General features: G+C 39.9%; 1 protein-coding gene across 1 annotated transcript; it reads left to right on the forward strand.

The window, feature by feature from the left end:
• The first annotated feature begins 542 nt into the window (after window positions 1-542).
• Window positions 543-20,664, forward strand: txk (TXK tyrosine kinase). The gene is made up of 16 exons (XM_084923297.1): window positions 543-1,000; window positions 12,951-12,999; window positions 13,472-13,553; window positions 13,632-13,769; window positions 13,849-13,913; window positions 14,278-14,337; window positions 14,451-14,505; window positions 15,231-15,310; window positions 15,442-15,566; window positions 15,657-15,731; window positions 16,994-17,165; window positions 17,255-17,471; window positions 19,571-19,635; window positions 19,762-19,880; window positions 20,203-20,360; window positions 20,498-20,664. Exons 1-16 carry the CDS (start codon window positions 988-990, stop codon window positions 20,567-20,569), a joined length of 1,545 nt encoding a protein of 514 aa, XP_084779423.1. The 5' UTR covers window positions 543-987; the 3' UTR covers window positions 20,570-20,664.
• Window positions 20,665-20,966: the final 302 nt, after the last annotated feature.

Below are 20,966 nucleotides of genomic sequence, written 5' to 3' on the forward strand. Positions count from 1 at the left end.
TCTAATCACATACAGTGACTTTGTACTCTGAGCTCCCTAGACAGCATTTGGATAGCTCACAATTACGCTACCTCTGGTACAGTTCATTTACAGGACAGGTGAATCTTCTGTGGACCAGATGTGGCCAACAATTATGAAAAAGGGTGGAGCTGTGGCTGAGCTGAAGCGTGAATGAGGTCAATCAGGGGCAAATAGAAAACCTGTGTGAGTAACACAGGGTCAAACATTTCTGTTAAATCATTCCTTTTAAAAAAATCTTTGCTAAAGAAATAACAAAAATGAATAACAAAAATAAAAAGAGCAGCTGGAGTCAAAGGACCAGATTTTGAACTGGCTCTGACGGTCATAGCAGCTAAGCGGAGGATAAAATATGAGCCCTGTTTTTGCATTATGAGCCTCAGTGTGTGTGTGTGTGTGTGTGTGTGTGTGCACTCTTCCTGGAGATATTCACATAGACGGATGCTTTGTGGTTTCATTCACGTCATTCTTTCACTTCCTTTCTGTATCTTTGTCTTCATCTTTCTCCCACTCTCTTTCGCCCGCTCTCTCTCTGTAAACACTGTAAATATAAATGCTCTGCGTTCAGACATTTAAATCTTGATTCATGTGTCCAAAAGCTGACTCAAAAAATCGTCAACAGCAGCAAGGCAACTATCCTCCTCTTCTTTTTTGTGCCCATATCTTCTTTCTTTTGCCTTCTCTTCTTCACCTACTCTACTTCCTCCACCCACCTGCCTGCCTGTGTCTCCGTCTTTCTTTCTACCTCAATCTGTCTCTGCACCCTTGTCGCTCAATTATTCGAAGGTTTCCCACCTGTGGCGTCCTATCAGCTCCGCACCGATGGTTGCAGAAAGAGATTGAACCGAGCTGACCTAAAAAGAACTGAAGAAGAATAAGTGGCGCTGATGAGGAGATAGAAGAAGAGTCAAAGCAGGAGAAGGAGGGAGACAAAAAAGAAGAGGTGGAAGACAAAAGGAACAGACAGTCATGATTCACTCAAGTAAGTAATTTACGAACATACGTACAAACTTTGCTTATTTCTTCTTTTGATATTGGAGCAGGATGCAGCAAACTAACAAAAAAGCCAACATTTGCACTGATAAGAATGAGTTACTCAGCGTTAAAGGAGAAAATGTGAGTAAAATGTGTGGCGTTAGTATGCAGCGTGAAATGAACCCGAGACCATTAAAACGCCATCTAACAAACGGCCGGGCTTAATACCACCATAGGTTCCCTTCACTTTCTACCTGAAGTAACTTCAAGGTTATGAACGTCTTCTGAAAGTTTTTGATGTTTCTTGATCTCTGAAGCTGTGGCAGTCAGGCAGTTAAAGGGGACACCAAAATGGCAGTTTGGCTTGAAATGTCACTTCATCACATGACAAAACACAACAAAGACTCAACTGTGGCTCTTTATAATCTTTTAATGCCATGTTCAGGGGTGTCCGCTCCAAAGTTTTCTTCTTAGGCTGCACTAGACTAGCTTTACATGAGTTTTACTTTAATTCTTGCTAATGGCACAACGCCACAGTTATGTAGCTCACGTTCGTACCGTCTGAAGTGACTCACTTGAATGTTCCTTCTTTAAAAAATTAGAATCTCAAAAAAGTCTGAACTGGGATGATTTTCAGGTCTTGTTCTCATTTGTTCCTTAGTTGTCTTAGTTCTCTGACTGTTTCTGGTTTCCCTCTTCTGCAGCCTACCTGACAGTTTTTTTGTAGTCCTTAACAGTAAAGCTTGAGTTTTAACCAAATGAAGTAATTTCCCTCCTTAATTTAAATTAATTTAACTTAGTTTAGCTTTTACCTGTACTTTTACCTGAGAGCCACTGATTTGAGCCCCCCAAAAAACCAAACAAACACAACAACACGAAAACAGTGTGGCTTAGTTTACGTGTTTAAAAATAAAAGAAGACAGAAGAAAATCTGTATGCACATCCAAAAAAAGTGTATTTTTTAGCCTGAAGCATCTGCTGTTAAACCGTTAAACTGTGTTTTGGCTTGAAACTTTTTCCACATTTATTATGCATAAACCCTTGAGCTAAGGACAATGTGAAAATGTCGACCGAAAGCTAAGCAGAGGCAGAGACACCTGTATGCAAACTAACACCTCTGGTTTGCTGAGCAGAAAGGAGTGTTTTGCTTGCTAATGTAAAGTTTCAGTTCTGTTTCTCACATGGCACAAAGGTGCAGTTACCCAGACAGGAAGGTACACTCATACTGGCCTTTAAATCTGAGCAGAACCCAAGTAGAGCTAGTTCAGGTTTCTCCTATATTTTAGTCTCATGTTGACAAAAGTAATGCTAATTTGCTGTCAATTAACGTTTACCATGTTCACCATCTTAATAAATTGTGTTAGCATATTTATTTGCTAATATTTGCTTTAGGCACTGATTTGCAGCTGAGGCTGATTAGACTTTCACTTCAGAACAAGTTTGCAATTCCAGTTTAGCAGAGGAGAGGCCTAGCGGAGAGCTAGCAGCTACAGCTGCCTGTGTCCGCATGCTAAGCAACCAGCAGCATCTCTGTTAAAGAATCATTTTAGGCCTTACCAGTAAAACTCCCAGATGAGTTACAAAAACGAAAAGCTGTTATGAAAAGAGGGACTTACTTCATAGCAGGCCATGAACGTGTTTCTTTTCAGCATTCTAAAATAGAAGTCTGCAACCAGCCTTATGAAGCCAACTTCAGTGTTGGCTTCATTTTTCACCCCAAAGGAAATATTACAGTTAATATCCTCAGGCTAACCACAGAAAACAGGAATCAGAAGCCCAAAAAGTGTCAACTAAAATCCACAGCTTTCACTTCAGGTACTCTATATACACTCTGAAACCTTTAACTGTTACTTTTAAAGGACAATTATGACTTTTATTTAGAATCTAAGTGCTTATTTTACCCATTTAAAAACATAATCCTGGCAATGCACAATGCACTTAGCATCAGTTATACAAATCTTAGAAATCTGAGAATTCACGGATATGGCTTCTGTGGTTTTTTTCTGCCAATTACACCCCTCTTAGACCCCCTGGCAATAACAGATACCTCAATAAAACTGCGTGTTCCCTGGCCAGCTATGGGAAGTTGCTGCAAGTCTCTAGGTGAAACTGGCTGCAAAGAGGTTTACTACACCAAGATCATCCATACATTTATTGTGGTTGCTAGCAGGTTGCTGTGGTCATCCTTAGTTTGCAAGTAAGATGCCAGTTTGTCTGCAAACACTCTTTAACAAATTACCAAGCAGTAGTGAAACTCAACACAATCTGAGACAAACTGGAAATTGTTTTCCTTCATAGAAACACTTGAAATGTGTTGATTGCAACGATAACTCATAACAGAGTTTCATATTGTAACACTTTGTAAACTTTTTAGAGTTTTGCTTTTACTGATCGGCAAGAGGTTGGCAGGTGTTTGCAGACAAGTTGCCTTTTTTGTGCAGTCAATGGATGACTTTAGCAATCTGCTAGCGGCCAAAGCAAACACAAGGACGCATCTGATGACTGCTTTCATCTAATGAAAGCCAATAACCTCAACGGATGACTTACTAACCAGGTTGACACAGAGACTATAGTCAAAGAGTCAGTTTGCTTTAGGGAACTTCCTAACTAAGTGACTTGAAACAGAAGTATCTGCATGATGGCCATATTAAGAGCTGTTTCATCTCTTTAAATACTCAGGAAAGGTGAATAGCTTAGAGGAAACACTGAAACATTTCTTATGAAAAGAAAAGAGATGATTTCATCCCATGAGTCATAATGATAAACAATTAGAAAACATTTGGTTAATATCTACTATGATGCAGTAAGGGGCAAAAATATAAAATGAATGCAGGTCCTGTGGTACCAGCAGGTGGATTCTCTGTAACCATGCCTGAAACAGAAAGTTTTCAGCTGAACGTCCAGATAGTGCAGCAGAGAACTGTTTGGATCCGTTAATTATTCACAGCCACAGTCATTTGGATGACCTCTGAGCCGAGTCCACAGTTTAACAGCTGCTGTACTGCCTGAATAGGTAGAGGTTACACTGGATCACCTCTCCAGTAGGAAGTGAAAATATGAGGGGACAGGATAGGCAACTATACACAGTATGGCAAACACTTCCTTTCACTTTACAGCCCATTTATTCCTGTTTATTTATCATTACAATGTTGGTAAGGAAGTGACATGATTTCACTGATAAATAGTCCGAGATAAGCATTTTATGATCCTGAAGAAATATGTCAGCTACATAAATGATCACACTGTTGAGGAGTTGTGTTTAAAAGCTGCCTGTTTCTCTGATCACCGAGCTTCTCTTTTCCTAACTCCTGATTCTCCTTCACACCTTTCCTCGACCTTGTGACATTTTCCATTGGGTGATCAGATATAGAAGAGGTCATTTTTTTGGGCTATTTGACTGCAGCCCTCGTCTAAAGCTGTCCCACATCCTACTTTTTCTTTACAGGTAAACTTTTAAATAAATATTCACCAGCTGGGACCACATCCTAAATTAGATTTGACTGCCAGTCCAATGAGATTTAGACTGGCGGTGGCTGCTGGGCTGAGCAGATCCTTCATCCACTCCCAGTAGCCTGATCGTCCTTTAAAACATAACAACCTACAAAAAAGTAAACAGGATTTAGGATTAAAAACTGTACTTTGTAATTATGACATTGTGCACCAGTGGGAGGAAAAATTTAAAGTAAAAAAGTTTCAGAATAAATACATATAAACACAAATCAGTTAATAAAATGTAACTTTTATTTATCCTTTTTTTTTTTTTTTTTGTGTCCCGTTTGGATCTTTAGCCATCAGAATTGTTGTCTTAAGGCCAAGAAAGATGCCAAGCGGATTTATTTTACCAAGTGGATCATCATGGCCTTGCCATATTGGTCCATTTGATTGACCTTTATTATAATTATGAATTTATTTTATTTTCGGTTGCTACAAACAGGACAGACGTGACTGGGGGATAGGACAGGGAGAAAGAATGAAAGAAAGAGAGGGGGAGAAAGAAAACCAAAGGGGAGAAAAGACGGTGAGAAGGGGGGGAAGAAAGGAAAAAACAAACAAACAAACAAACAAAACACCTGGATCACCTGTATGGAGAAAAAAAACAGAAGAGAAAGCAAACAACAAAGAGCAACATAATAAAAACAGCACCATCACAATAAACTAGCTAGCAGTAGATAACAGTAGATACTAAATAATAAACGATATTGTGCAGCACGCAAGATAGACAGCGCACAATGTGCTTTGAGGCAGCAGCCAAGAAAGGTGTAGTCCGCGTCTGTGAACACCCGTGTGTACACCTGTGTGCACACCTGTGTGGATCAGCATGCTTGTATTCCAAAGGTTTCTCCATGTAACGATCTGCTAGGGAGTGTGGGGAGCCATAGCCCCGTCCACCAGGGTATGAAGCAGGTATGGAGGAGATCCAGGCCCCAGATATCCAGAGGCCCCAGAGTACAAGGACCCGAGGAGGACCACCAAAGGGGGGGGGAACCGTGCCACCCTCCTGGGAAGAGCTGAGTAGAGCCCCAAACGAGAGGTCACCCCGCAGCTACGGAGCAGAGGCCAGAGGGGGTTGCAGTGGCGTGCCCGCGGGCTCTGCCGGCAGCCAGCTGTGCCAGAGAGGACCGAGCTTCAGGCCCAGAGGCCAGAGGCCTGAGGGCATCCCACTCCCCGGAAGGAGCCCAGCCGGGCCACAGGCGCCCGGCCCCGCCAATCGGCCACCAGGAGTGAGCCGGTACATGCATGAGCGCCCAGCCCCAGACGACAAGGACCACCAACACACCAACATCTGAGGGCATCAGCCACCGGCAGGGAGTGTGGTGAGGGGAGATAGGCCTCCGTACTTTAGAGGGCCTGAGATGTACCCAGAGAGGTTGAGTCTAAGACCCAACCTGACATATAGACACAGACGAACAGGCCCTAGTTGGGCCGATGCACCAGAGGTCCCCCGCACTGGGGCTGAGCCCCCCTGCACCCACCCGCCCACTGCTCCGGCGACACAACAGCCAGCACCCAAGCCCCCAAGGCCCGGCCAGCACCCCAGACCTGGGGGCGGAGCACCCACAAGCCTCCACGCCCGTCCCGGACCCTCCCAGGGGCAGCCAGGCTACCAGGCCAGTAACCAACGTCCGCCAGCACAGACCCTCCCCCATCTCCGCTGTACACAGCCACAAGGAAAACACCATCCAAGAGCCCCAGAGCTTCTAACCAGGTCATGGCCACAGCCCCCAGGTTAGGCCCTCCAGGGAAACGTCCCTAGGGACTCCCCAGACGCCCTAAGGCCGTCCCTACCCCCACATCAACCACAATAGCGAAGGCAGGACCAAACCATGGCCCCCCACCCCCACTAGGTGATGAAGCCGATCAAAGGAGCCCAAAGGGATTGATCAAATGTGATGGCGGAGGTTGTATCAAGACTAATGTGATCTATTAGATGGTTTTTATATTGGTTAGAATTAAGATTATTTTTATTTTTCCAGTTAATGAGGACCATTTTCTTGGCAATGCATAGGGCCGTAAAAACAACGTGGGCTGTGTTTATTTCTGCAGTGACCTCATCCAAGTTGCCCAGCAAGCATACTAAAGGGGAGGCTGGAATGTTACATTTCAGACACTTTGATAAGTCTTCACATATCTCACGCCAAAATTTCTGAACTGGTGGACAGAACCAAAGAGCGTGGATGTAATTGTCCGGTGTATTTGCTGTGCAGTGTGAGCAGTTGTTGGAAGGCGTATAGCCCATCTTGAACATCCTATGACCAGTATAGTGCACTCTGTGTAATATTTTGTATTGTATTAATTGCAAACTGGGATTTCTGATCCATTGAAAGGTTTTTAAGCATATCTGAGACCAAAGGTTTGGGTCTAAGTTGATTGATAAATCTGCTTCCCATTTTGCAATAGGAAGGGATATTGATTCATCTATTTTAGAAAGTGTTCTGTATATTTTAGACAATAATTTGGGGGGTTTTAGACTAAGAAATTGTACCACACTTGGTGGTGTTTGTAATTCAGCTTCACTGGGATTAAATTTCTTTTTTACTATGGATTTAATTTGTTGATATTCCAAAAATCGTTTCTTGTTGATCCCATATTGTATAACTAGTCTGTCAAACGAAATAAAGTCTGTTCCTTCCAATATATGTTCCAAGTATTTAATTCCTTTGCAACTCCAATCTGGAAAGTTTATCATATTATTGTTTTGTAATATGTCCGGGTTGTTCCAGATAGGTGTACGTTTGCATGGGATTAATGAAGACTCTGTCATTTTTAGAAACTCCCACCATGCTGTCAGAGAAGAGCTAATATTGATGCTTTTAAAGCATTCGTGTCGTTTGATGTTTGAGCTGATAAATGGTAGGTCTGAAATTTCTAGGTTATTACATAGTGCCTGTTCTACATCTATCCAAGGTTCATCTGAGAGGGTGTGTTTAAACCATCTAGAGATGAACTGAAGCCTGTTGGCTAAAAAATAGTGATTAAAGTTAGGCAGATCTAATCCTCCTTTATCCTTGGTCCTTTGTAGTGTTTTTAAGCTGATACGTGGGAGTTTATCTTTCCAAAGGAATTTAGAAATGTACGAGTCTAGAGATCTGAACCAATCTTGTGATGCCTTATTTGGGATCATTGAAAATAAATAGTTTATTTTTGGCAAGATCATCATTTTTATAGCGGCAACCCTTCCCATGAGTGATATGGGTAAAGATTTCCATCTAGCCAGGTCGCCTTCTACTGTCTTTAAAAGTGGGATGTGGTTTAATTTAGTTAATTCTGAAAGTTTAGGAGAGACATTAATACCTAAATATTTTATATTTCCACATTGCAGTGGGGAAGGAGAAGAATTATGGAAGGAGCAATTAATCGGAAGAACTGTTGATTTTGACCAGTTAATTGAATAATCTGAGACACTTGAGAAGGAATTTATCAATGCAATCACCCCAGAGATATTGGTCTGTGAGTTTTGGAGAAAAAGTAACACATCATCTGCATAAAGGCTGATTTTATGTTCTATATTCTTACATTTTATGCCCTTAATTGTTGTAGCCTGTCTAATTGCTGCTGCTAATGGCTCAATAAAAATTGCAAACAGTGAAGGGGAGAGTGGGCATCCCTGTCTGGTGCCCCTCAGAAGAGAGAAGCGGGAGGATGTTTGGTCATTTGTTCTGACACAAGCTGTTGGGGAGTTATATAATATTTTTAACCAGTTTATGAAAGAGGGTCCAAAACCAAATTTATGTAAAGTTGCAAATAGAAATTTCCAGTTAACTCTGTCAAATGCTTTTTCTGCATCTAAAGAAAATATTATGGTTTCAGTGTTTTTACTGCATGAGTAGTCTATTAAATTAAGTAATCTACGTGTATTTGTTGATGAGTGCCTACCTTTTATAAAACCAGTTTGGTCAGGATGAATTAAAAGGGGGGTTATTTTCTCTAATCTCTTTGAGAGAGCTTTGCAGATTATTTTAAGGTCTACATTAATAAGGGATATTGGACGATAGCTTGAGGGATATACAGGGTCTTTGCCTGGTTTTAGTAAGAGACTGATATTTGCAGAGTTCATATTTGGTGGTAGTCTACCATTTTCTTTGATTTCCTGCAACATCCTGTGAAAAACTGGTGCCAGAATTGTCCAGAATTCTTTGTAAAAATCTGTTGGAAAACCATCTGGACCTGGAGCCTTATTATTGGGCATACTTATCAGAGCTTCCTGGAGTTCACCTGGCGTCAGTGGCGAATCCAGTGCCATTGCTTGGGTGTCTAATAATTTTGGAAGAGTTATGTTGTCGAGAAATTGATCAATTTCGTTTTTAGATGGGTTTATTTGTGGTGTATATAAAGTTTCATAGAAATCCCTAAAAATTTTATTTATTTTTTTAGGATCGTATATTGTATTCCCAGATAAATCTTTAACAGCACATATAGTTGTTTTTTCTTTATTGATTTTTAACTGGTTAGCAAGAAATTGTCCGGATTTGTTACCGTGTTCATAATTTTGCAGGCGAAGTCTTTGTACTAAGAATTTAGTCTTTTTATTAATAATTTCATTTAATTCTAGTTTTGTCTTGCGTATTTTGTTTAATATTTCTTGATCTTCGTGTGACACATAGGCTTTTTCTAAGGATTTGATGTTTTTCTCTAGTTCCTGAATTTTTTTGTTTTCTTCTTTCTTCTTATGTGATGAGAAAGAGATTATTTTACCTCTCACTTTTATTTATCCAAAAGTTGAGGTTTTTAGGGCCCCAGCTGATAGAAACCTCGGAGACTGGTTGTTATTAGGGTGTTGGTTCACCAAAAACCACCAGAAGAGTTCATAATTCCCATGACTTAACTTCTACAACAGGGAGGGCACTTGCAAAGCATGATGGGACACGCCATAGATGCATTTGGCAGTTACAGTTAAAATCACGCGACACTTCGAGCATTTTGCCTTTGAGTTCTTTTTTGTTCTCTCAAACACATAAAGTTGCACAGGAAGGAATGCAGCCATCACACACAGACACACCTGTCTGCTGGCCCACATAAACACACACACACATGCAGGCATGCGCACACAGGCTCACAGGAAACTCCACTTCCTGACAAAGACCTCCTACACAAAACCACAGAGAGAAAATTAACATGTATTTGAACTTAATATCAAGAGATGACCAAAGCTCCAGAGGAAGCTGCGTCTGGAGGCAAAAGTCTAATCTGTTCTGTTTGAAATAAAAATTCTAATTATTTAATTAACCTTTAGTTTGATTTTAGTACAGAGAGAGAGAGAGAGAGAGAGAGAGAGAGAGAGAGAGAGAGATGGGAACGTCGACCCTCTGTGGTTAACTCTTAAGACTATGTGAAATATCCTATGAAAGTCTAGTAGAAGATGTGAATGCCTCATTATGGACACTGTCTACTGTGACCGTCACTGCTTGGCTATACGACAAAGAGCCACAAGGAGTAGTACCCACCTTAAAGGACACTAGAAGCAAAAATATCAAGCCAGTTTTTGTACCTGCAGAAGTCTGATGACGAAAGGGGCGCCTAAGAAGTACTCTTGCTGTAACAGAAGCTTTGGAAACCTCCAAGCAAAGAATTCACCTAATTGTAAAGGTAGAGGCAGGCCAATAAATCAGCAGTTCTCCACTGAACCATCCAAGGTGTACTCTCAGTGGCAGGGGAAGAATATGAGAACAACCTTCCTGAACAGGATCTAGTAACCATCACCGTGGCAGGCACCCAGGAAAGAGTCTCCTGTGTGAAGAGTTGGACAGCACCAGGCCCTGACATGATTCAGACCCACTGGCTGAAGAAACTGACTGCACATCAGGGGCATCTGGCAGCACGAATGAACCAGCGGTCGAGAGATGAAACACTCACCTGGAATGGAAAACCAAAGGTCCGAAAGTCCTGATCCTGAAGGAGCCCCATCGAAGTTTCTTATTGTATTAGTATATTTATAAAAATTGACCATTGTGGTTGCTTTGAACTCTGGATTTGCAATACTGCATTCCACTAGAGCAGGAGTGTCCAACTCCAGGCATCAAGTGTCAGTGTCCTGCAGGTTTTAGATATCACCCTGGGTAAACACACCTGAATCAAGTGATTAGGTCTCTGGAGAACCTTATCTAGCCATTTAAATCAGCTGTGTTGGATCAAGCACACATCTAAAACTTGCAGGACACCGGCCGTTGAGGCATGGAGTTTGAAACCCCTGCACTACAGTAACTTTGCATCATTAAAAATTCTAAATTATCCTTATTTATCTTAAACTGGGCCTTGGTGATTCCTCTCAGGTCATCCTGTGTGTGAAACAAGCTTTTTTGCTCCTTCCTCTTCAATAAAGCTTTATTCTGATTGGTTGCCTCTTGCAACCACCACAGCCATATTAGGGATATTTACTCTGTGTGACATCATACAGAGCGCAGAGTGGACTGCCAGAAACTGAGTAGCAGTATATATTTGTAACAGTATATTTAGTATAGGACCCCAAATTAAAAATAAATAAAATAAAGAAGCATTTCAGTGTTGTACTTAATTCAGGTTGAGGTGGAAGGAGAGTCATCCATTCATTAATCAATGTTTCTGGTTCTTTTAAACTGCAGAGAGTGATGAGTAATAGAAACCATTGAGACCATACATTGATGCATCAACTCGTGTTATAATCTGACCTCTTCCCGCAGTGCACCCCTATGTGTGGACACCACACACAGGGGTGCAAAATCCAGGGGTCCAGCATTCGGCCCTTTAATGTGTTCCCCTCATGTGCGCTTGTTCACTTATTGCAAATTTTGGTGAAAGATGACTCATCTGACCACACTGTTCTTTTTCCACTAACTCTGGCTCTGTGGTTTTTAGCAACACTGAGCTCTCACTAATGCACTCTTCTTTGTAAAGAGAGCCCTGCCATAACATCTTCTCTCTCTCTCTCTCTTCTTTGATTGTCTGACCGTGCGAACTGACAGTGTGATCACATCCTGCACTTACTCTTACAATCACCTTCATGCAACGTATTGCACTGAGAGCATCACGGCCATCAAATGAAAGCCATTGGCCACAATTTCCGTCGCTGCTTTTACGGATGTATGCATGCAGACAACACGCTAAGATGAGCAGTGTTTTTGACTAAAGCTTCTGCTAGCAATAAAACTTTTTCAAAGTCATTCAACTCTCAAGTTTAAGCAGCAAAAATAAAGTTGACGTAATTATCATGTCTACACCATATCTGTGATAGACAATCTGAAGTGCTCCAATATCACTAATTGTGGTTTAGGCTTTGCAGTTGCATTAGATATCTGTGACATGCTTAGCTGTTTTAGACAGCTAAGTATGTCATAGACCTCTCCTCATCCACACAGAGATCAGTGCATTTTATGTAACTGGACCTCAAACGTCATCCAAACACCCCTAAAAGCCTGTCAGCGTTGGCTACTCAGTCTTTAAACTGCATGAAATATGAGATATCTCTAAATCTCTTTGTGCGTGTTTATCCTGTTGCCCTGCAGTGAAATGGGGACCCCCCCCCCCCCCCGACCTTACACACACAACACAGACATTACATGGGGATACAAGTTGGAGATCGGTAGCGTTACAGAAAAACACTGAAATGTACACTACAATGGGAAAGTACAAGAGGAAAAAAAGAGACCTCTACTCATGCTGTGCTTCCAAAAGTGAATCCAACTTGACTCCCTAATTAGGTTTCTGGATGTGAGAGGTAAAAGTACTCTAGTAGTCAAAGCAGGGAAGAATAAATGTGTTGTAGCAGCTAAGAATGATATAATTATGGAAATTCTTCTGATCTTAAGAGGCTAATCAATGGCCTAATCAGTGAACCTAGCTTAATGTAGCCCAAGACCATAGATTTTTATTTCGAGGAATAACTAATACGTCAAGTTAAGTTGGAGAGAAAGAGTTGAGATGATTTGAGGGATAGTGGATATATTAGAGAAAGGATGGTGAAGATGGAGCTAGTAGGTAGGAGCAAAAGAGGAAGACCACAGAGGAGCTACAAGGATATACAGTGATGAAGAAAGACATGCAGAGGGTTGGTGTGACATTGGACGATGCTAGGGATTTGCATTCCCTAAGGAGAGCAGTCAAAAGAAGAAGATGAACTAATCCATTAGATTCATTAGTTTAGAAAGCTTCGTGGCAGATCAAGGCTACTGGAACTGTTTGATAGCAGGTGGCCATATTAACCTGCAGTGGTGAAAAAATGTTATGTCTTTGATTAATCTAGATTAAAAGAGGAAGAGGTATATTTGAACATAAAAGTGGGCCAGGAATAGAGCCCTGGGAAACTTTTATAAATAGCTCATTTCACCCCACAGTGCCTGTATGGAAGCATCTGCTTATGCTTCATGATTCAGTTTTTTTCCTTTAAATATGACACTCCATGAAAATAAATGAACATATTGAAAGTTCCATTATGTTTACAATTTGTTCACTAATTCAACTCTTTTCTTGTTTGTTCCTTTCTTCAGATCACTCTATCCGGTCGATCATCTGCTGCTGCTGTGCTGTTCAGACCAGGTGGGCATTTAAAGAGTCCAAAACAAACATAAAAAAAACAAGGAGCTCGTTCATTTTACAGATACTGATCAAAACATTAAGTTAACTGATTTTAAAAAAATGATGGGAAGAACAGGAGGTGGGAGTACAGCTGGCACCAAAAACAGAATAACAAGGCAGGGGAAGTAGAATTAAACCCAAGCACATGAGACTCAAGACTTTCAAAATAAAACAGTGCTAACACAGACTGACACACAGACCAAGGCATGTGAAATAAAGGCTGCCTCAAACCTGCATTTTTAAAATGGTCACCAGGAGGCGACTCTGCTGGTTTTATTGCAGGGTCCTTGCCTTAAAATATAAAGCACCACATGGCAACTATTGTTTTGATTTGGTGCTATATAAATGAAACCGAAGTGAACTGAATCAGTTTGGGTAAAAACAAAAAAACATATGTGGCATATAGACTCACTGATTGATTGGTTGATTCCAGGGAGTTCAGCACTCGTGTGGAGCTGGAGAGCAGAACCTCCCTTTGTTTCCCAAACCGACGGTATTCAGGACAACCCACCCGGGTAGGTCAAATGGGTTTGCTTCTGTGTGTTTCAATGTTTCATTCTTTTCTATGAATTAATCTTTACTTTTTGTCTCAGTTACAGGTCGAGAGGTCAAGGAGAAAGCTCCCCCTCCCCCCTCCCGAGGGTGAGGACGGTGAAGGTGAGGGCCTCTTGAGTGTCGTGGCCATGTACGACTTCACCGCCAAGGAAGACACTGACCTCACACTCAAACAGGTATACACACACATGCAAACAAATAGAAACACAAAAATAAACTGCAGAGATTTGTTAATCTTTTGTGTTGTGACCACAGGGGGAGGAGTACATCATACTGCACAAGCAAGACCAGCTGTGGTGGCGGGCGCAGGACAAGCATGGGTACTTTCAATTTAAATTTCAGTGTTTGTGTTTGTTACAGCAATAGTATTTTGAGCAATATTACTGCTCATATAAGATATCATAGAGCAATTATTGGTGGGATTGTGCTTGATCAGTAAAACAAATAAATATTGCTTTGTTATAGGAATGTGAAGTTTTCTGGACACAAAAATATGTTTGTTTATTTTTAATAACATATAGTATAGATAAAAATATTTCATAGTGTATGAAATACACCCCACAAATTTTCATTTTGAAATGTAAATAAATTTTTCAATCTAGAACTTTTTTTTTTATTTATTTCTTAAACATCTTAAAGATTCTAGATTATCAGTGTTTTTTCTTCCTGCTCTGTTTCTATCAGAAATAAAGGCTTCATCCCCAGTAACTATGTGACAGAGAAAAACAAAATCGAGGCAAACCCGTAAGTTTTACCATATTTTTGACTTTTGCCTTCTTTTTTTCTTTTTGCTTTTGTTTTTAGTCATTTTAGAATCACAAAAACAATCCTTTAAATTCTCTTTGTCCATCCTGTAGGTGGTATTGCAAGAACATCACTAGGACAGAAGCAGAGCAGCTGCTAAGACAAGAGGTATTTATGCACCTATTTAAATGTGCTCTAAGCCGAGCAAAAACAATGGTTTAGCAGTGAAGCGTTCATGTATGCTGACATGGCCCGAATCAATGAATATGAGGTAAATCAACCATGCACTGAAGTTTTTACCCCTCTCTAGTCAGTGTTTTTGAGCAGTGTTTAAAAATACTACTACTTAGATAATTGTTGTTTCCTGGAAAAAATGTTTTTGTTTGTTTGTTTTGTTTTTAGCTTATCAAATGTGAAAAGCTGTATCTGATTGATTATTTTAGACCAGACTCAAATTGGATGCTTTTATGCACACACTCAGTATTATATTAGCGAAATTTCTAAATGTAATCTTTAGAGTGTTGGAGATAAACATGACCATATTTGGTCAAGAGGGCGGAGCATCAGATTATCAGCTAATGATGGCAAGTTTGGTTAGTAAACTGTCTTCGAAGATACGTACATGTGATAACCTGTGCAAGACAAGTACCAGCTTGATAAAACAAAACTAAAACTTTGCTCTTTAAAACTGTAGCAAAAATATCCTGAGCTGTCTGTACCGCAGTAATTACTGGATAATTCAATGTTAAATAGTTTAACATTACAAATGTTGTTTTTTCAAAGCACAAAAAGTGAACTAAAAGAAGAATCCAAATTGAGACACATTATGTTATTTTAAAAAAATGATTAATGATTATTCAAATAAATAATGTTTATTTCTTGTTTTCTTCCAGGACAAAGAGGGGGGATTTGTGGTCCGGGAGTCTAGTCGAAAGGGAGTCTACACCGTCTCTGTTTACACCAAAACAATAAGGTGATTCATGTAACCTGAAGGGTTAAATCTTAGACTGTCTGACAAAGACAAAAAATACACTGAATTAAAATCACAAACAAAGCACATCTTAACCTACAAACTGATCAATTCTTCTGTTTCTTTGTCTTTAGTTCCAGCGGAGATGTCAGGCATTACCAGATTAAAATAACTGACAATGAGCAATACTACTTAGCTGAAAAACACATTTTCAGCTCCATACCTGAGGTTATACACTACCATGAACACAATGCAGCAGGTAATTAAGCACATGGTATTTGTAAAAACAACACTGTCAGTTTTCCATTCAATACTGCAGTTGATATGTTTGTTTGCACGTTTTGTGCAGGTCTAGTGGCCAGGTTGCGATATCCAGTCGGACCAATGGGAAGGTGTGTCCCTGCCACGGCAGGATTCAGCTCAGGTATGTGTATATAAACACTTAGAGATCCTCTCTAGTATTAGTCAAAAATACCTGCTAAATTTAGAGATGGAGAAACACGTCAGCTATAGTTCTTACTGAGCATTTGAAACGGTTTTCTATTATACTCATTTCCTAACTCACACATTTTTTATTCTGGGACTGGGCTAGAGTAGCTTTGCATGATTTGCAGTTAAGATACTCATATTTATATCCATGTTTCTATCTATATTGGCTCTTTAGTCATGTAGAAGATCAAATGTCTAAAGATACTGAAGCGCCAACAGAACTTCAACAATTTTGGGGGCTTTAACACATTTTGCCCTTGTAACCTTTAGTGCTTGGCCTGTAGCCTTCATCGCCCTGATGAAAGCTAAGGTTAAAGTGGAATGATCAGTCAATGAATAAAGTTGTTCTTCTTACTAAAAGAATATGATGAACTTTGACAGCTTGCTGAAACTGGATCTTCAACCTCTGTAAAGTAATATATTTCCACATAACAGTGGAAATATATAAACAGCTGTAATTAGCAGCTTAAACGCAAACTTCTTTCTATCAAATTGCTTCACTGGCTAGCAGTCAAATTTTAAAATGTGGACAGAATTAGGTCATTCAGAAACTGGTTGTATAAATGTATGCAAATGCCTCCTTAACAAGGACAGGAATGAGAAGCAAGCAGATATGACCAGAGCTACATCTAATATATAGCAAAGTAAATGAGTGAACACAAAAATGAAAATATCTTTCATTTTGAAAATAGCTGAAAGTATCTTTCATTTTTGTAGCCTGATTTGAAAAAAGATACAGATTAGAATATAATGTCTGTTTGTAGATGATGTGTTATTTTATATCAGAATTTGTTCCTCTTTCATTTCCCACACATGCGACTAATAAAGGTTATCTCATCTTAACATTTCCTGTGGCATATTGCAATTATATTATTATCACAGACTAAATGTGGGTGTGTTCTTTATTTTTGAATTATTTTTGAATAAATGTAATCATTATAAGCAATGGGAAAGTGAATCCAAAGTTAGAAAAATTAAAAAGCATCTAAGTATTTAACTAAATAATATAACTAAAGTTTTTTGGGGTTTTTTTTAAGAATGAGCAGTTTTCATGAAAAGCACATGAAATTCCCAACTTGTATTTATTCTGTTTCTTATATACTGGTTGGTTTTTAGGTCTCATAGAGCAAGAGGTTTTGAGATGACCTCACTCTTCTCTTTACTCACTTTATCTTGTTCTTGTGTTTTTTCTTCTAGAAAAGTGGGAGATCAATCCCAGTGAGCTGACCTTCATGAAGGAGCTGGGTAGCGGTCAGTTTGGCGTGGTGAGGTTTGGCAAGTGGAGGGGACAGCAAAGAGTGGCCATCAAGGCCATCAGGGAGGGAGCCATGTATGAAGAGGACTTTATCGAGGAGGCCAAAGTCATGATGTAAGGATGTCGGGATGATCCGGATGTGGGAAAAGGAAGAGCAATTAAAGTGCTCCTTAAAAACATTTTGTCACTGATCTCTCTTTTAGGAGGTTGTGCCACCCGAAGCTTGTACAGCTGTATGGCGTTTGTTTGCAGCAGCGCCCCCTGCTGATCGTAGCTGAGTTCATGGAGAATGGCTGCCTGCTGAACTTCCTACGGCAAAGGAGCAGAACTCTACCGGAGTCGTGGCTTCTGTCTATGTGCCAGGATGTGTGTGAAGGGATGGATTACCTGGAGTCACATAGTTTCATCCACAGAGACCTGGTGAGCCAACACAGTAATTCTATATAACATGAGTAACAGTCTATGAAATCATGGTATATTTTTTGTAAGATTTTAACCTGTTATTGAGTTTGTACAGACTCCTGTATAATGCATCTTTGACATCTTCAGATTCAAGGTCTTTATTGTCAATATAACAATATACACAGTATTCAGTGTACCAAAATATCCCAAGATCCCATGGTGCATTTATAAGAATATATATATATATATATATATATATATATCTTCAAGAGAGATTAACTAGAAATTATAAATAAATAATAACTAAATTTAGGTAAAATAAAATATAAAATACTAAAATATGTGATTTGGTCGGCTAAAACAGAAGAAGGACGAGATTCAAAAAATAAATTTCAAAACTTGTGCTGCTCAACCCAAAGATAAAATAACTAAAATGCTCAAACATACAGTGGCTTGCAAAAGTATTCGGCCCCCTTGAACTTTTCCACATTTTGTCACATTACAGCCATAAACATGAATCAATTTTATTGGAATTCCACGTGAAAGACCAACACAAAGTGGTGTACACGTGAGAAGAGGAACAAAAATCATACATGATTCCAAATATTTTTTACAAATAAATAAATAACTGAAAAGTGGGGTGTGTGTAATTATTCAGCCCCCTGAATCAATACTTTGTAGAACCACCTTTTGCTGCAATTACAGCTGCCAGTCTTTTAGGGTATGTCTCTACCAGCTTTGCACATCTAGAGACTGAAATTCTTGCCCATTCTTCTTTGCAAAACAGCTCCAGCTCAGTCAGATTAGATGGACAGCGTTTGTGAACAGCAGTTTTCAGATCTTGCCACAGATTCTCGATTGGATTTAGATCTGGACTTTGACTGGGCCATTCTAACACATGGATATGTTTTGTTCTAAACCATTCCATTGTTGCCCTGGCTTTATGTTTAGGGTCGTTGTCCTGCTGGAAGGTGAACCTCTGCCCCAGTCTCAAGTCTTTTGCAGACTCCAAGAGGTTTTCTTCCAAGATTGCCCTGTATTTGGCTCCATCCATCTTCCCATCAACTCTGACCAGCTTCCCTGTCCCTGCTGAAGAGAAGCACCCCCAGAGCATGATGCTGCCACCACCATATGTGACAGTGGGGATGGTGTGTTCAGAGTGATGTGCAGTGTTAGTTTTCCGCCACACATAGCGTTTTGTATTTCGGACAAAAAGTTCCATTTTGGTCTCATCTGACCAGAGCACCTTCTTCCACATGTTTGCTGTGTCCCCCACATGGCTTGTGGCAAACTGCAAACAGGATTTCTTATGGTTTTCTGTTAACAATGGCTTTCTTCTTGCCACTCTTCCATAAAGGCCAACTTTGTGCAGTGCACGACTAATAGTTGTCCTATGGACAGATTCCCCCACCTGAGCTGTAGATCTCTGCAGCTCGTCCAGAGTCACCATGGGCCTCTTGGCTGCATTTCTGATCAGCGCTCTCCTTGTTCGGCCTGTGAGTTTAGGTGGACGGCCTTGTCTTGGTAGGTTTACAGTTGTGCCATACTCCTTCAATTTCTGAATGATCGCTTGAACAGTGCTCCGTGGGATGTTCAAGGCTTGGGAAATCTTTTTGTAGCCTAAGCCTGCTTTAAATTTCTCAATAACTTTATCCCTGAACTGTCTGGTGTGTTCTTTGGACTTCATGGTGTTGTTGCTCCCAATATTCTGTTAGACAACCTCTGAGGCCGTCACAGAGCAGCTGTATTTGTACTGACATTAGATTACACACAGGTGCACTCTATTTAGTCATTAGCACTCATCAGGCAACGTCTATGGGCAACTGACTGCACTCAGACCAAAGGGGGCTGAATAATTACGCACACCCCACTTTGCAGTTATTTATTTGTAAAAAAAATGTTTGGAATCATGTATGATTTTCGTTCCACTTCTCACGTGTACACCACTTTGTGTTGGTCTTTCACGTGGAATTCCAATAAAATTGATTCATGTTTGTGGCTGTAATGTGACAAAATGTGGAAAAGTTCAAGGGGGCCGAATACTTTTGCCACACAGCCAAGTTGGTAATCTGTTCCAGCTGAATATTTGGTTTATAATATTTCTTTTCCATATCCAGGCAGCCAGGAATTGTCTGGTTAGTGAGCACAATGTGGTGAAAGTCAGCGACTTTGGAATGACCAGGTATGTTCTTTTTTATTTTAACCACATTTGTTATGCAGACTACCTATAGAATCTAAAGCATGGTGAATAACTACTCCTGCCACCTGTTCTCTGGTTATATTTAAATTCTTCAACTATGTTTTCCAGATACGTTCTAGACAATCAGTACACCAGTTCAATTGGTGCCAAGTTCCCAGTGAAGTGGTCTCCCCCTGAAGTTCTCCACTACAGTAAATACAGCAGCAAGTCTGACATCTGGTCCTATGGTGAGGAAACACAGGCCAAATACACCAAGTGTATAGCTCCTGAGTAGTTGTAGCTTAAAATAGATTGCAGCTTCTCTTTTTCTTCACACATATATATATGTGTGTGTGTGTATGTATGTGTGTATGTATATATATATATATATATATATATATGTATGTATGTATATATGTATGTATATATGTATGTATGTATATATGTATGTATATATGTATATATATATATATGTATGTATATATGTATGTATATGTGTGTGTGTGTGTGTGTGTGTGTATGTATGTAATATGTGTCTAGTATTACATATATGTGGCTATTTTTCTCCAGGTGTGGTAATGTGGGAAATATTCTCTGAGGGTCGGACTCCATTTGAAAACCGATCAAATGTGGAAGTAGTTAATGACATCACCAGGGGGATCCGGCTGTACCGACCACAACGTGCTTCACAACCACTGTACGCCATCATGTACCGCTGCTGGCACGAGGTATTAAACATTTTGTATTTTAATATTTTGACTGTACCATGTTTCTACACCTTCTATAAAGAAATGCATGACATCTTTCTCCTCTTCTTCTTTTTATCTACTATTACGTCTCCTTTTCTTCTTCGGTGGTGGTGCAGAAGCCTGATGGTCGGCCATCTTTCTCTGAACTGCTGGAGGAAATCAGAAAACTGGCAGAAAATCAAGACTAGCACACACATATATATCGCTGGACTCCAAACTGTTTGTTTATTGTTGTCATGAATGTAAATATATTTTATTCTGTCTTTGTAAATAAATATTTTTATAAGGCCTTGCTTTAATGCTCCTGTGATATATTTAACTTAATGCACATCAGCTGTGGATACATACGAACAATGACGTGCTCAATGCTGTTCCTTGTTTGCTTTGAATTTGAAGGAACTTACTGTGCACATGAAACACACATGAAAGTGATAGTAGCACAAATATATCAATAGTATGAGTATGCAGTTGTGTATATTAGGATTGAGTGATCAAATGAATAAGAGAATGCTTCATTCATTGAAAATTTGAAACGGAACAACAACAAATTGGTATCATAAAAATGTTAGCACATGTTTCCTATCT

This window comes from Perissodus microlepis, chromosome 3, assembly GCF_051167445.1.
Source record: "Perissodus microlepis isolate ML-2025 ecotype Zambia chromosome 3, ASM5116744v1, whole genome shotgun sequence".
NCBI lineage: Eukaryota > Metazoa > Chordata > Actinopteri > Cichliformes > Cichlidae > Perissodus > Perissodus microlepis.

Coding starts and splice junctions, on each gene's coding strand:
- txk (XM_084923297.1), top strand. Junction 15,732..16,993: donor CACGGCAGGATTCAGCTCAG/GTATGTGTATAT, acceptor TTTTTCTTCTAG/AAAAGTGGGAGATCAATCCC. Junction 20,361..20,497: donor TGTACCGCTGCTGGCACGAG/GTATTAAACATT, acceptor GTGGTGGTGCAG/AAGCCTGATGGTCGGCCATC.